Here is a 17,638-nt window from a genome sequence, read left to right on the forward strand (position 1 = left end):
TACTTTTTTGGGAATACCTTGTATTTTCTTTATCTTTAGCAATAGTTTTGCCCACCTTCTGAATTCATTCTTTTAACATACTCTTTGAAAGTCTATTCATAAAATATCGTGTTTTAAAATTACAATATTTTTCCGTCATTTATTCAATAACAAGCCTCCCAAATACAATACAATCCAGTAGCAAAAAATCCAACCTCATCCTAAATATTTTAAATAATAAAAGATGGTCCATCTTTAATAATGCAAATTTAAAACGTTTTGATTGAAGTAGCTTTTTTAAGGCATCTCTCAGAATATATGATTATCACCCTCTAGAGGAAGAAGCTGAGGCTTTATTCAATAATGATCTACAGTAAGTCTCATGATAATGCCGCTGGAGTATTAGCAACAGATCAGCAACATTTACTATTATTGTAGCAATTAAGTGGCAGCACAAGTGCTTAGCTTTTCAGGTAAAAGAAAAATGCCCTGCTTGTGATTACAGTGTTAGTTCTGACCAGATGCCAACTTCTACATGTATGTAGCAATATTTTCTATGAGGTTTGCTCACCTAGTTGCTCCAGTGCAGATTATTTTCCCTGAGGACCAAATTGAAGCGGTTATCTTGGGCTTCCGTAGTTTCATCAGCACTTTCTAAAAAACAAACATTTGACAAACTTTTAAAGATCCAGCATTTTCCTTTTTTTCCCATTTCTTCCTACTATGAGGATATGGTTCCTCTTGGTTAAGTTCCCCTTACCCCCATTTCTGGCTTATAGATGACGTTGGTTCCTTCTAAAGCAATTTTGCGAAGGTTGAGGTGACATCTGGTCCTGAAAGTTGCCACAACATTCGTAACAATGATGTCCAGTGCTTCATCGTTCTTGGAATCCATTGGAAAGTGTTTAGTGGCCCTTTCTTCTTACTCTTCCCTCACCATAACTTTAAGGAATGATGGGGAGAAGAGACTAAACGGAGAAAAAAAAAGAAATGTTAAGCTTTTGAAAATCAATTTTCTATTTCAATTGAAATAATATTTGTCTGCCATTGATTGCAGCGAAATTTTTCGAATCCATTTTTTTCTCAATTTTCAAATCATATCATATTACCTTCATAGCTCTTATACATTAAATATCTGATTTTATTTTAATGGCGTTCTTTATGTGCAGTACAACGAGAGCTTAGAGCAAGGGTTGACCGACTTGTCTTAAAGAGGAAGCGGATTTCTGGAAAGATCTCACATTCATAATAAGTTTAAGTACAGATACATGTGTTTAAGAAAAAAAAAGACTTTGGAAAAAGTAAAAGTACTGATTGAACTAATTTACTTAAGAAAATGTAAAACAAGTAAAGCCTCTACAACATACTTTAATATAAAAGCAAAATTAAGTTTATCGTGTTTCACAGAGTAAAAATGCAAAAATTATCCTTATAAAACAGTTCTATGAACAGAAAATATGATAATTTTCCTTATTAGCTGATAGCGTTGGTAGAGAAACCCTAAATATTGACTCTGTCTATTTTGGTTCTAAATTTAAATTTTAGACAGGATTACATGGAACGAACTGAATGGAAGTCATGCATAAACAACTGAATACTTTTAGAGTTTACAACATTACAGTGGCAAACAGAATTGAAATAGTACTCGAAAGATAATCAGCATGTAGATATAAAATCTAATTAAAAGGGAATAAATGGGGAATGTCTTGCTTCTCAGAATCTGATCCATTAGCAGCAAAGTTTTCTGGCCCCCCCGTATTCATCCATGTCCATTTCTATAAACTAGCAGTGCTTAAACTGCACATTTTCTCTTCATGACTATCCCTGTTTCGTTGCAGCTTTTACATCATGTTGTAATCAATATGTATAGAGGAAACAGGACAGTTTGGAGAAAGTAGAGAGTGGAAAGTACAGATATTTGTATTCAAATGTAGAAATCCCAAGAGCATGTGACACATTTATAGCCCCAGAATATTTCTAATTGGCTAATTTTTGACGCAATTAATCTGTCACTCAATAAGAGATTAGATCAATTTCTAAGGGATTAATATTAAACAAAGTAAATATAACCAAATCGTAATTTCATCCATGGTGCAATAATTTGTTACCAATCGAAGTGCTCTGTTTAAATCAGGGCCAATACAATTATTTGGATTTAAAATAATTAATGGATTATAGAAATAATTGTCAACCAATTTGTGATCGATTATCCATTAACTGTAGAAAAGTGAGACTAAAACAAACCATTAGCACCATTAGCAAACATACCCTGTCAGAGCAGTAACTATACCCAAATTACAAAGTAATATATATATATATTTTGCATTCAAGTGGAAAAAAAGTCAATGCACTAATTTCAAACCATTGAAGTTGCATAGTTTTCACCTCAGCTGGTTTGAATTTTTTATTAAAATCTATTACTATCCAATTATCAGTTGAATAATTAAAAAAATGATCAAAAGATGAACCGATTAGCAAAAAAGTGGTTAGTTGCAGCCCTAGTTGAAAGTTTGTAACTCTTAATCAATTCTTCAGATCAATTTAGGCTGTAAGCATTGACTTTAACTAACAGACGTAAGAAACTTGCATCAAATAATGCACTTGTTTCAGAATTTTCCATTCATCAATACACTTATCTATTCATCACTTGGCCCTCAACCTATCTGCCGCTAACCATCAATTAAAGCTCCAACTACTTATTCACAACATCTCTTATGATACATCAACTTCATTCACTCTTTCCTCTATGCTATACTTGTCCTTACATTCATTATTAAATAGCCGTTCTAAGAAAGCCTATCCCTTAATAACATTTTCAACATCTACCCAAAAAAATATTTATCAGGCATCCTTCTGTTCTTTAGATCAGCCAAGAAACCCATTTCCCCATTAATCATCTAATCATAGACTGCAATTCTAAATATATTATATGCCCCCAACTTCATATTTATATTTTGTTCATCTGTTTCTGTCTTAGTCACTAAAATAATATGCTGCAGTCATTTTGCACATCTCTGGTGATGCTGCTATTTTCACATATAGCTGTATATTGATTATTTATTCTTCAGATGACTGTAGAGTGTTTATATTTGTAAAAGCACTGTACAGTACAGTCTTCTGTTTGTTTTTTTAAATGTGCCACTTATTCTTATATTTGTAAGGTCCACAATTCCCCCTAGTCTGGGGCAATAAAGGATTTTCTATTCTATCTAGTAAGGGGTGTTTTGGTTTTGAAGTAACGGGGTCAGGTGGATTTTCAGTTTTATGAAAAGGCTTCGTTGTGCAGTTTAGGATTTTAATAAACTCCAAAAACAGAGGGCTTACAAGTTTTACATTTGCACGTGGAAGACAAATCTACAGCAATCAAAAATCTGAAGAAATTGTGTCAGGGAAAATCTAAACTTCAATAAGCTAAGTGCCTGAAGCTGAGTTACCTAAACCTTTAGACATTAACTTATCAGATTTATATTACACACAAATCGGGAAAGAATCAAGCTAATCAGTTTAGAAATACGCAGTTAAATGGTATACTGGGAATGAACCGATTTTGCCAAATATCAGCTTTTTATCAACACAGTTTAGCCCCCGGCTGCTAGCTATAAACAAAACACCGTAGTAATACGTCTATCAACGTAAAACCTCACTAGAATAACCGAGTTTACACCAATTAAATTCTAGAGTTTGAACCATCCAGCTACTGAAGTGAAACCAGCTAATTTTGTTATTAGAAAAGCTATAACAAAGAAGAGTGCCACAGGCTGCAATGAATGGAAAGTTGTTAGCAACGAAAACTAGCTAACCAGGCTAAGTGCTGAACGAAGACTAGCTTGTTTATTTAATGCGATTTCCGCGTATTAAGACAGAGATAAATATTTTTTGAGGTGTTGCAATTATTATAGCTACCTCATCTGCAATCCCTCTGCAGTTACAGACTTAAATAAAGTCAACCAATGGATAAAAAAGTAGCTAAACCAGGAAAACATGCGAGTTTCCGTTTAAAGTTTTCACAATAAAAGATGTTGGGAGTAACGATTGTGTGACGTCCCATCCGGGAAAGGTCTTTCAAAATAAAACAATTAAACAACATTGACATGGTCATTTATTTATTTATTTATTTATTTTTACAAATAAAAGACAAAATCTCGTTTTGCTCGTAAATAGTAAACAATTTAAATCGTAATAATTCCAACCTCATTAAAACCTTTCAAAAGCTAAGAAATAAAATAGAATTGCACCTCTTGATTTCACATTACTGGAAAGAAAATTCCTTCCTCCGATTATCAGGAAGTTGTAATGTAGTATTTGGAAATGTAGTATTTAGAAATGTGCTTATTAACAAAAGAAAATTTTACTCATACATCTAAAGATGGCCATATTTAATAAATGTATGAAAAAATTATCCTGAAATATTATCATAGTTATAACAAAAGAATAAGAGCATATTGTTAGTTTGTTTGAAAAATGTGTTTAACAAAAGATATTAATCAAGTATCATCAAAATAAATAGCAAGCTACATTTTCAATATATTTTTTGGCAATTTTAAACATTTTTAACACTCTTACTGAAATATCTGCAAATGTTTTCATGAGCTAACTAAGAAAATTTCTTTAATTGATTTAAGTCATGACTATTTTACATTAGTAACACTTAACTTGCTTAAATAGGTTAAGGTACCAAAAAGACATAAAGCTTCACTGATGAGGCAAACCTCGGAAATTGCATCATGATGTCAAAACCACACAGTTTGACATGAAGAACAACACGATAATGATGGTAAAACAAATATCTAACTAGCTTGTTCATAAACTAAGAACTGCTTTTGTGGCGGGATGTGTTCATTCCTCCAGCCTATGTACCACCACCACCACAGCATTTTCTGTTATCTTCTATATGATAACACAATTAAGATTTTTGTCAGAAATGATCTTCTGAGGCTAAATAAAAACCAAAAACACTCAAAGTTTCAAATATCAATTCGAGTAACACAAAAATATTCTAATCAGATTGCAATAGGCTCTTAGCACAACCTTATTTTGAGAGGAGACTTCCAGCTCAGCACATAAAAGTTATTTCAGATTCAACAAAGAGGGCAGATTTTCACAGCTTTGTTCAAAAGAAGAAACTGCTGATGTTTTTGCAATTACAGTGTAAGATATGTTAAAGAAGATGTAATTTAAATTGCAAATAAAATTAGCCTCCTGGATGGATGGTTAAATTACGGTAAAGACTTCTGGCCAACAGGCTTTGTGCCATTTGTGTAAATTGAGATATTTGTGAGGGTGACACTGAAGCTGCATTTATAATAAGCCTTTTTAAGTCAGAGGGCTCCAAAGAACTTTACACTACATTTTATTTATTCAGTTTTTACATTCCATTTACTGCATACTCATTTATGCATACATTCACACTCTGATGGAAGGTGGTATGGGAGATTGTAGCCCAAGCTGGAGAAGTGAGGCAGCCATACACGGGCACCATTGAAGGCCTCTACACTCCATCAATAGGCAGATTATAATCCAGGTGAAGTTCTAAAGGACACAGTGAGTAAGAAGGACAGAGCTGGGGTTTTAACTGCTGATTGTCAACCCAACATTTGGGTTACCATCTGCATCAATATGACTTTTTGCTACAATCTCGTATATTTAGATGTTATTGTGATCCTATTTGGAAATCTTCTGTCATGAAACGGAAAAAATAAACCTATAGATGCATTTATGTGAATGTGAATTATTGACTTATAAAGAAACAGAAAACCCCTTTATTGTCCCACAACAGGGAAATTCTAATAGATTAGTAAAAAAGTTGTGTTATTCAAAGTGCAGTTGGGTCCAGTTTCAAACTCTTAAGAAATGCAACAGTTTTCTTTGCCAGCTACCTTTGATTTGTAAAATAACATTTAAAAAATATATTTTTTGAACTGTGTGTATCTTGTGCCCCCATGTGGCGCTGTATAGGTATAAAAAGCTGCACTTTTTTTTCTTTGCAAAGTCAAGACAAAAAGGCCACACCTGCAAAAAATAGCTAATGAAATAACCACTACACTTAATCTTACTGATATCTGAAAATTTTAAAGTGACAAAAAAATGCTTCCAAGTTAGGATTAAAACTTTTTATATATATATATCATAATTTAATACAGTTTTCACCCAACTATATGTAAACCTTTCAGATATTTTCGAGAGGAATAACATTTAAAACAACAGGATTAGCGAATTCTCCAAGGGAAATTAGAACATCTGCTCAGTAAACGCTCCACTGGGAATTTTAAGCCAGCTACAAAAGGAACAGGAGTAAAGTTAAGAGGCAGCTGGGAATGTTTGTGATATCAGCAAGAGAATAAGCAGATACTCCTGTGGCCCATGAATGAATTTAGTCAATGAATGTCATCCTATGAGACCTGCATAGTGTAATAATCCACAGCGATCTTTAAGCAGGAAGAATGAGACTTTGTGACTTTTTTCCCCCCAAATCGAAATGTTTTCATAGCAGTCACATTGCAATGCATCAGTTAGAACATCTAACTGATAAGAACGTCCTCTCAAAAAGATAAAGCTGTTTAAACCAAACTCAGGCCTGAATGCTTATGTGCGCATTCAAACCAGTGTTTGTTTACATGTGCGTTGATATGCTTGACGTATTTCTTGCTTATGAAGATACTGAATGCTGCAATCCCCTCTTCTTCTCAGATCCCTGCACACACTTCTCCCGCCTGGCCCCGTCCCAAGCAAAACAGAAAAATAACTTTATTATGATTCAGTGGAGCTGTGATTGTTTTACCTCCCTGGTTACCGAATTGTCTCTTTCCTCCTCTCCCTATATACTTGTAGGGTTTTCTTCTTGCTGAAATGGATCCTTTTAGTTCACATCCACTCTGCCCAAGAGCCACGTTACTCTTGTCCCAAGATGTTTACAATAAAAGTTTAGATTTAGAGTTGGTTAGAAAGTCGGAGCACTCACATTAAAGTCTGTGTGTGTGTGTTGGGAGATAGCTGACGCAGGGTGCAGGAGTGTGTTTACAGTTTGTTTGTCAGAATATTTCTAGTACAGCTTCTTCCCAGGAGAACAATGCTCTTATTCTCATTAGGTCATAACATACAGTATGTAAACCCCCAGATGCAAGCACTTACAACTTAAGAGATCCAAATATGTTCATGTGTAAACAGTCGGTATATCTCTTTTGACTGTGTAAAAAAGACAAAACAATGACAAGTGAGGAAGTGATGTTCTTTATATTCATTGGGATTGTATGTATAAAAGCCTAAAAAAATTTAACAGGGAAAGCACTGATAAACCACCCAAAAACAACCCTAACAAACACTTTTAGATTTATAGAGATGTAAAAATTTGTTGTTTTTTTACTGTTTATGTAGCTAAAAAATACTAGAAATACATTTCAATCTTGTCTTGTATAATGTTGCTTTTTAAACAATAACTAAACACAAAATAAATTTATTAAAATTAAGTAAAAAATGATACAACACTGAGGAATCCACGTCGCCTTTGCAGAAATGCGCTGTTAGGGAGAGTTCGCCTTTTCCTATAAAGTGGGTGTGTTTGTTAGGATCCACCAGTTCTGTTTATGTTGGGCGTACATCACAGGTCCATTTCAAAAAGCACTTAGAAAATAAAGTTAAAAGTTTTCAAGAGTCTCCATGGCTGTTTGCAAACCTGACAGCAATACTGGTTCGATGACCTTGAGTCAGATGTTTTTCTTGGAACTATAAAGGACGGGGAACCTCAGGTGTGGAGCTGGAAATAAACAGAAAATACAGGCAGAAACATCTACATGTTCAAGAGATGGAGATAGTTAGATATATATATTATAGATGACCAGTTTGTGTGTTCAGGTATATTTCTACTTTACCAACATATAATGTATCTGTGAATGTCTCTTTATGAGGTAGAGATGAATGTTGTGTGAAACTATGGTATACAAAGAATCCAGATCTCTGGTAGTGCGGCTCCAGGGTCTCCCTATATAAACAGAGACGTGGGAACGACCAAGAGTGTTTATACGAGCTTAGCTCTTACTTGGACCAGTGCACCAGGCAACAGGGGCACTTACCTACCCCTGTACTTTCACAGATAACTTTAAACAGATATAATGTCACAGATTTATTCCATAGTTTTGTATTCCAACATAAAAATAATCCTCTGATCTTCCTAAGGTTTTAATATTATGAAAGTCTTACTTAAATCTACATAACTACATAAAAGTTTCAACCTTCTTCTTTTTATTAAACAAGGGAAATAAGAAGGTTTTGTGAATAAACTCAGAATATGATTTTTAAGATGAAACAGAGGTTAAAAGGAACAGCATTTCAGTTATAAAGAAAGTATATATAAAGAAATACAAAATAAAAGACGAGTGGTTTTAGAGCAAAATACTTACTGTTGCAATATAAAGAAACTGTCTGTTGTGCTTGCTGTCACTGTGTAGATTCAGTCTGTAGGTACATTTGTTTGCATTATTTTACATCATTATTTTAGCATTTGTTCCTTTTAGCTCAACATGCTGCATAGGTGTTCAGAATGTGTGGGGCCTGCAGAGATATAAGCTGTCTTTTTCCTGGACCTGGAGGTGAACAAGTCCTAGATGGAGGGAAGGTCAGCTCCTGATGAACCCCCTCAGTGTTTTGAACTGTCCTCTTTTGTTGGTGAGCCAAACCACACTGTGATGGATGTGCACAAAACCAAAATTAATAGAACATTTTCTACTGAATGCCCAGGGATTTACAGTCACAGGTTTTAAATTATCCAGGTAATTGGAATCCCAGGTAATTTGTCTGTATGCTTTCCCATTACTCTCAGAGTCCAGAAACAACCTCCTGCAGAAGTGTGTCTACTGTCACTATAATTAGTGCTGTCCAGATTAGGCTTAGCAGTTATGAAAGAGCAAGGATGAAAAAAAACAGTACGATTCCTCCCGCAAATGCAGTTAGCATAGGGAACCTTTCACATCACAAGCTGCTGCTAAGAGCCATAACGTTTCCCCCCAATACTTTGAGTGACAGGACATATATGGCGTGTTTCCATCAGCTTTTTACTCATGAACATTTTAAAATATCGCATCAGATAAGCTTGATGAAAACACCAAAATTTGTAGGTAGGTAGTATGGGAGGTATTCTCTTGAAGTTCACAATCATTTCCAAAGTGTTAAAGTGGGTTAAGCTACAGATATTCTCACCACATCAGTAGTCCAGTGGATAAACCTCTTGTTTGTGTGGAGAACCATTGTGCTTGATACCCACTAAAACTTAGTACCTGGTATAAACACCACAGCAATAGCTTGAATTTGTTGCCTTCATGGTTCATGTCTTTCTCAGTCTCCCACATCATCGGGAAAGAATTCTGCTCAATATTTTCATATGAAGTTACGTCACTGATTGCTTGAGCTATTTTTGGCCTGGTCTTAGTGGTCAGAGATGGCCTCACATCTGGAATATTATAGACTGCTCAGGGACCACATGCTTTATTGTCTGTTTGAGGGCTTGGTATCTCATATGGTATACTAGGGTCTTGTCAAATATGGCACAGTGCATTATAACACCAAACATGGGCTAATTTATGCAAAGCAGATTGTTTCACAAGTTATGGTTCTTTTAAGCTGATCTTGTCCTATTTTTTTTTTTTTCTGGAGATACACTTTTTCCTAGCAAGTCTTCAATATCAGTGTTTCTTTCATTTGACCACTATTTTGCTATATGCCCTGTAATGCTTGAAGTGTATGTAGGTGTTTTTGTTCTTCAGAATTTTACACATGTGACAACTAGATCGTGATTAAATTACGTTACTTGTGGTTTACATGTTTTTCACTTGGACATAGTGTAGAAAAGTGTAGTTAGTTGAAATACACGTTTAAGCCTTCTTAGTTTGTTTATCTCTATCAATTGCTTCAACACCATTGCTGATGTTTCTTTTCCATCTTTGTATTGTACTTCACAAACCTATATTTTCTAGAGAATTATACTGCCAAATTGTCTTGTCATGCAGTTTTGGCAATATTTGCTGATTATCAACTAGTGATTTAGTCAGCAACACTTGGTTGTTATTCTCTCTGTCTTAACTTATGCATAATCAGAAAGGTTGTACTTAATTTGTGACGCCAAGTAGACCTTCACTCAGTGTTTTGGTCTCTGTAGTGCATTCATCTCAGGCTTTAGGACAGATTTAGATAATTTTGACAATTGAAAATTATCAGATTATTTTATGATGTTCTGATATGAATTTCTTTTTTTTCTACATTTTTTTCTCTTGCCTATCAGGGCTTCCATGCAAAACAAAGTATTAAAAGAATAAACAAAAAAATTTGCCTTTATTTTTTTTTCGACTTGTCTATTAGGACAGAAAAAAACAAAATAAATTTCAAACTTTTCCCTTCCAGATTTTTTTTTCTCTTGCCTTTCAGGGCTTCCATAAAAATCCTAGACTTGAAGGATACTTTAGAATATTAATAAGTATCATAATCTTCAAGTGATGAATATTTATAATTTAACTGCATACAGTAATTGGTTGATGAAATTAAATTTGTAAAGCAAAAACAGCTAATAAGTAATTCTTTAAAAATTGTATTAGTTCATTTCACACTGAAACAAGAAGTTGCTTAAAGGAAGCACATTAGCAGCCACTGATCAGACCAAAGGAGCTAAAAAGTCCTCCATCCGTTTTTCTTGCCGCTCCAGAGGTGAGTGTGATCTCACACAGACAGACAGTCAGTCCAACACTCACCAAGAGAGATTTACTGCCCAACATTAACACATCTGCAAAATCTGATGGGGTTCCTCTACAATGCAATGTTTAGACTAGTTGTGAAAATGATGACATGACAACTGATGAAGGAGGAGGTTTATCTGCTTCCACTCTGGTCTGCAGAGAGAGCACCTGCTGCACTGAGAAGAGAAGTAAAAACCCCAGAGTGAGTGTGCATTTCCAAATGCCATATATTGAGGAAATTAAGCTCAGCAGTTTTAAATTAAGTTCTATGCAACTATCCTTACAAAAGTATAATCCTTCAAAGAGATTGACTGATCAATAATGTTTAAAAAATGGAGAGGGTGTGAGACTGTATAAGTGTTTACTTCTACCCCATCCTTTATTGGACTCCTAATGGATGGATTTGTTTTGTTGTATTTGTTTACTCATCCCTATTTGATAGGGTTTATCTTGGAGGGTGTTTTGCTGAAATGTCCTATAATACATTATACAGATTCTTTCATATTTCATATTATTTCTTTAAAAATTGTAATAAAACAATAATAGGGGGATTTTGGAGCCCTCCTGCAGCTGTACTTGTAGTTACTCTATTACCCATTATTCAAAGGTGAGAAAGCAAGAGCTTTACATATCTACGGTAAACCATGGCAATTATTTTTAATCTGTTTTAGAGTAGGAGTTGAGATTAACTGTGACCCAAGCTCAAACACAAGCAGCAGAAATTAATAAAAAGGGTCTCAAAGAAAAATGTTAAATTTACATTTCAAAGTGAATGATTTTAATAGATATCATTTCATATTTTCATTGTATTAATGTGTTGTAGATTTTTTTTTTTGTATATCTTATATTGTATGACTGTTCAGTGTGATTATTTGTTTCAACTATTGTTTTTTTTCTTCTATCAGTCTTGGTCATGTTTTTCTTTTTAGAATTATTTCATTATTAAATTCATAGATAGGTTTCCTTTTTTTTTTTTACTTGACCACCTGCCCCCAAAAGACACATGTGAACCCTGTTTATATTACTTCTAGCCGTCACATATATGCCTAGAACCGGCCTTGCTAAACACATTACTGAGATGCAAATTGCTGATTCAAATTACACCAGCTGTTGAATATTACATTAACAGACTTTTATAATGACAAAAAGAGGAAATAAAGGGACATTCCAATGTTCTCAACAGTGACAAAACAAAACAGTTGTGCTTCAGAACTGGGGCCCGTACAATTTGTCAGCACTTCAGACAGACACTGTTTGGATTGGGAAGGAGGTGCTGTAAGCTTCGTGGAGTGGATTCTTCCTCTCGCTCTAGACAACAGATCACTCTCAAAACAAACTGTTGTAAGAACATGGATGAGCATAGTCTGAACGGCACATAACAATCTCAACTGAGAAGCACACATGAGCTTCTCACTGCAGGCATTTTGGGGGGTAGGGGCTGTCACCAGAGCTGCCTTTAACTATACATTAAGTTACCTCCAAATATTGGCATTTAGCCTAAAATTCTGATTGAAATGCATCTTGATTGGATTAAATATACATTCAGTAAATCTAATATTGGTGGGAGTTTGTAGAGTTTTTGCGCTTGAAATGTTTTGCTATTTTTTGCTGTACAGACAGATAGCAAGCTTGAGCGCCCTCCTCAGATTTATTCTGGTAAAAGTTTAAATTTGGGTGAAATGGGGGTGGGAGGTGTTGACATGGAAGGATGTTTTGGGGTGGCATTTGGGGAGCGAGTCAGGGTAAAGGTGCGGAAGGATGTCCGGAGATGGAGGGATGTGTGATAAGGGGGTGTTACGTTAGCACAACTGAGACTGTGTTGTTTGTGCAGTAAATCGTGTTGTTGCGTGCGGGTAGACAAACACTTTGCAAACGATTCGCTTTTGTACACACTTGTGTCAGTGTATGATAAAACAAAGCAACAAAATTCTTCCATTTGTATGGGAGTGACATACAGACCATGTCCATACGCAATCGCACACACACACTCACATCCATACACACACACACACACACAGATATCTAAATTAATGGTCTCCTTGGGGAGTCATCCAAAGGCCACAGGCATTTGGGAGAAAAGATTCTTGGAAAAAAAGACTCATCATCTGAACATTTGCTCATTACCCCCGTCTTAGCCATTCGGAAAGAAAATGTAGAACACCAAAATCTTCTTATGTACTTTATTAGCTCAAGAGTACTTTCTATAACATCTGAAACACGACAACAAAAACAAGAAGTATGGAGGTCTGTGAATGAAAAAATCAGCTTTTAGTGAGAAGCAAAGGCAGGTTTTGACAGCCACAAAAAAACATTGTTTTAAAAAAAGCACCCAAAATAAAATGGAAGATTGAGAAAAAACAACTTTTTTTCCACAGGACTTAGACTCCCTCTGTCCCTTTGAGACTAACTCTTTGCAGGAAGTCTTTAAAGAGCAAGCCAATAAAGCTGTGTCAGATATATTGTATTCCCAGTACTCCATAAAGATATAAAATATTGGCCTTCCATTCACATCAGACATGAGGATCAGCATTTTACAGGCCCACAATGTCCTCCTTTGGAGGTTCAAAGAGTTTACTCAAACAATTAACTGTCTTGCTTTTGTGTTTCATCCTAATTGTTTCCGTTTCTGTTAAGCATGACTCACAATAACAAAGTTTCTTGGGTAACAACAAAATGTGATTTTTTTTCTTCATAAGGCAATAGCTCCACCACTGCATAATCAGAAAAATGTATTTAATGGATTTGCAACAAACTGTTTAAATGATCCCAATGTTTGACATTCGGTGTAAGCTGATCCTAAATACAAATCTGAGTAATAAAGAATCTGACAGATATGTATTCATACAAAGGAGTCATTTCAATGGTTTGCAACAATAGAATGACAGATGCTGTATTTTGGGGAATTTGTATTCTCTAAAGCAAAACATAAAAAGACCTAAAGTGTTTTTCAAAATGTAAAAAAAAAAAATAACAATAGATTTAATTTAGTAAGCAGTCACCTTTCACTCTTAAACCCCTACAAAAAATATTTTTCAACCACCTGTCATCCCAAATAACTTAAAAAGCAAAAAATAATAATGAGAACTAAGAGGATGACTTAACTAATACAATATTAATGGGGAAAACTGATTGTTAATACAGAATGCTTCCATCCAGGCTAAAAAATAAGAATAATTTTTCATTTTTTATTTATTTAGGAGATAACAAACCTTCAAAGGTAGGGTTTTCTGTCCAAACCAAGAATAGAATTTTTTTTCCTTTTAAAACAATTTGCTGAAAAAAGCCAATGCTTGTAATGACACTCTAGTGTTTATTTGGGGCCAATACCAGTGCAATAGATAGGTAGTCATTTAGTGTTTTTTGTAGGACAGTGGTACACATCAGGATGTCTACCACAGTCCTGAAGCCTTCTCCTGTTTCGATCTCTGATTGAAGAGGTGCAGATAGTAGCTGGACCTTCATCTGACTGCTGGAGAAAGACATGAGGGATAATGGATCAAGGAAGCTTTACTAAAGATGGTTGAGATGTTTTTTAAACTCTTTCACTGAATTGCAAACTAAGATTGTAAACATATTACATACTGTAGATCCACACAGCATGTGTTATCCTTGGATCAGGTAAAAATCAGTAAAAGATTTTAAAAAAAGATGAAAAGGTTGTTTTTGAACCAGAATTCTGAAAAAGTATTTTAGCTTGCCGGTTTGGAGGATGTTTAGCTATTTTTTCTGTTTTAGATGAAGCCAATAAAGGAGCTAGTAATGCAATTACATTTTTTTTCCAACATAGAAAGTACCCCTGCAGTGATACTTCTATGTTAATTTTGTGATGTTGTGCCAGCTTACCAGAAGATTATGAATATATTAAATAACTAGAACTGGAAGTTAGTTAATTAATAGGTTATTCAAATCAAGGGTAAAACTAGTTATTTATTATCAGTTGAATGATTATAACTGTAATTTTAATAACTGACCAGTGTTTTAGACCCTTACTTAAATAGTTGGACTCCTGAATCCAGTTGTCTTTCACCAATTTATTAATTTAGGCTATGGCTCTTAGCAAAGTTATTAACCACCAACCAAATAAATGTACCTCTGTTCATTCGGATGCTACTGAAAGAAGAGTGAATCCAGCCTGTGTGATAAATCGTTCACTCTGTAAAATGAACACATAAGACTACGGGTTAAAATACAATGGTATCTTTTTTAGCTACAATCACACAGTATTATATCTAATAACTAAGCAAAACACTAAACACTACTGAAAATAAGCAAAATTAAAGAAAAAAAAAGGGAGAAGGGGTTTAATAGTCTGTTCAAAGTCTGAGAGATGTTCGAAGTTTAAGGCTTAATGCATTTGAAAGTTTCTTTTATAATAGCAACAGAAGTGTAAATAAACCCTGAAACAGAGATGTTAACTGCAGTCAAAACTGTGAAATTTCATTCAGTTTATGGTGAAAAATCAATAATGACTCAGGAATGTATTAAACAACAATGAGGCTGAAAGACCCATTAGCTTAGCTGGCCCCAGGGATTCTGGTTCTGGTTGGGTCCAACTGAAATGCAGAGAGGGTTAGCTCACGATGTAGCAGTTAGCTTCAGCAACATGTGACTCGTTCAGTCTTTAGTGAGCATTAGCATTCAGTGAAACCCTTAAAAACAGTCAGTAGTTGAATCAGAAAGCTTAATTCAAATAAAAACACCAACACAGTTATCTACTCTACCTAGTTCACCCAAGCAGAGCACTTATTAAGCATCAGAAGGAAAGGAGAGGGAGGATGTAGTTACTGTTTTGGTTCGGTGGTCTGAAGGCCTTCAGCTCGGTCCGGTTTCTGCAGGCCCGTCTTCGGTCCAGTCCGTTCGTCCAACAGCAGCTCAAAGAGATTTGGATCAATCCGATGCACAATAACAGGCTATTTTCCACGAGGTTAATTTTATAACTCACTGTAGCATGGGACGTCTCCCTTTTAGCTACGGTGGTTAGCTCGTAGCCACAGCTTCTAGCAGCACATCTTCTGTGCTGCTCCGTCTCAGGCAGTCACAGTCCGGTGGTTTCTAATGACTCCTTCGGTGAACAGCGATCGGGGCCCCCATTGTTCAGTGGTTAGCTCTTCTGTCTCTGCTGCAGCAGGATTCAGGATACACTGCATTCACTTGGTTTGAATTGCAGAAAGAATAAAAACACTGCGTTCAGCTCCATCTGAATCACAGGAAAAGGGTAGTCTTACTATGTCCAGCAAGCGCAGACTTCTCTGGAGGGATTTGGTTGCTATGTAGCGTAGTCTTTAGCTGGAAGTGCTTTTGTCTAGCTTCCAGCGGCACAGGGCCACGGTGAAATAGGACGCTAACATGGGAAGCTAGCTCTTTTAAAACCTATGCCGGAGGGGTGTGTCTTCAGAGCGGCTGTTCTGGTTACATCAACAACAATGGGTCGCAACAGTATGTGTGCTGTGTCTTAAACCAGCAGTTGGACATTGAAGAGGGACTTCAACCCCAAGCCAGGTTCTGCTGCAGCCATTCTTTTTAAAGTGGATTTTTTTTTTCCACTGTTGCTGCATGGTCATCGAGGCAGAGTGAAAACCTCAAGTTAATGATTTAATGCAATCTATTGGGTTTCCTTAAATAGAACTTTTTTTAATTAGTATGTCTGGTATGGGTAAAAAGCAGGATTTGGTGCCATAAAAAATAAACAGAAGTGACTTGAATTGAATATGATCCTGCTTCAGTTTAATCTAACAAGATTACAGATGTTGCTTAACTTCCTCCCTATGTTTTCCTGCTTTAACATTTTTTTTCTGAGAATACTTGTAAAATTCTTGTAAACTTTATCTGATTTGTTTTGTAAACCGGAAATCCTTAACTAGTTATTGTCTTTCTTGTATCCAAATATATATCCAACAGGTCTAGAAACAGAAAATTAGTACAGAACATAATTAAAGAGGTATTTGAGCAACATTAAAATAAATCTCTCATGACACAGGACATAAGGACCCAGTATTCAAGGCGAGACAGACAGTAGGATAATTCAAAGTGTTTATTAAACACAGGAGAGGGCTGTGGATCGGCTGTACCAGCAGTCAGGTCGGGGCGGCGCCCAGCAATGGAAAATCTGGTTGCAAAAAAACACATATTATTAACCATGATAATCTGTCGGGGGATGATTATCCATATGAGTCACTAACCTAGTTTAACAGTTCAGTCCATCTCCATAGAAAGAGGTAGGATCCAGGGGGAGGCTGCCAACCAGATGTGGCGGAGGCCACACGGTCTGTCTCAGCTGCAGCCCTAGCGAAACATGCAGGAATCGGAGCCAGGTCATGAAAACAGATCAGAACAGGAAGGCTCAGAGGTCCAGGAGCCCGAAGGCTGGTCATGGATAATGATCAGAATAGGAACAGGCTGGTACAAGGTTCCAGGAGTCCAAAGAGAGTTCCGGCCTAACATTCAGATGGGAACAGGAAGAACGAGCACTAGAACAACAGAAATAATCTGGCCCTGAAGGCTTTTACTGAGCATAAATAATAGAAGCAGGAGCAGGTGGATTAGATGAGCAGTAATTGGAAACTGGGCAGAGTTAGACAGGTGAATGAAATTAACAATTAAGACAGTCATCAGTGCCAAGATTATGCAAACTCTGATTTATGCACACATTTAAGTCAATCAGGGAGGCTGTGATATATATAAAAAAAAGCTTTGGTGGCATGGCATTACAAAAGGTAAAACAGTTGAGTATACTTGGAAATGTTATGCTGTGGGCGCAATCCTGCTTCAAAGACCCTACCATTTATAATGTGTGGATACATTTAACACAGATTGTTGAACTTATCCTTTTCCGTTTGAAATCCTTCTTACCTGCCAAAGAGCAATGGACGGAAGGACGGACAGACAGGTGGATAGATGGACAGACAGGTGGATAGATAGATAGATAGATAGATAGATAGATAGAT

The 17,638-nt window shown here is 35.8% G+C and overlaps 1 protein-coding gene across 1 annotated transcript in view; it reads right to left on the reverse strand.

Moving 5' to 3' along the window:
* tbpl1 (TATA-box binding protein like 1) overlaps positions 1–892 on the reverse strand; it is a 6,352-nt gene extending 5,460 nt beyond the window's left edge. The window contains exons 1-2 of the mRNA XM_015394514.1: positions 740–892; positions 551–633 (exon numbers count right to left, since the gene is read on the reverse strand). Of these exons, the coding sequence (XP_015250000.1) occupies positions 551–633; positions 740–874 (218 nt within the window). The 5' untranslated portion in view covers positions 875–892. The remainder of the gene's footprint in view (positions 1–550; positions 634–739) is intronic.
* Between the last annotated feature and the right edge of the window lie 16,746 nt (positions 893–17,638).

The sequence above is a fragment of the Cyprinodon variegatus genome, unplaced genomic scaffold (assembly GCF_000732505.1).
Source record: "Cyprinodon variegatus isolate N-32 unplaced genomic scaffold, C_variegatus-1.0 Scaffold690, whole genome shotgun sequence".
Classification (NCBI taxonomy): Eukaryota; Metazoa; Chordata; class Actinopteri; order Cyprinodontiformes; family Cyprinodontidae; genus Cyprinodon; species Cyprinodon variegatus.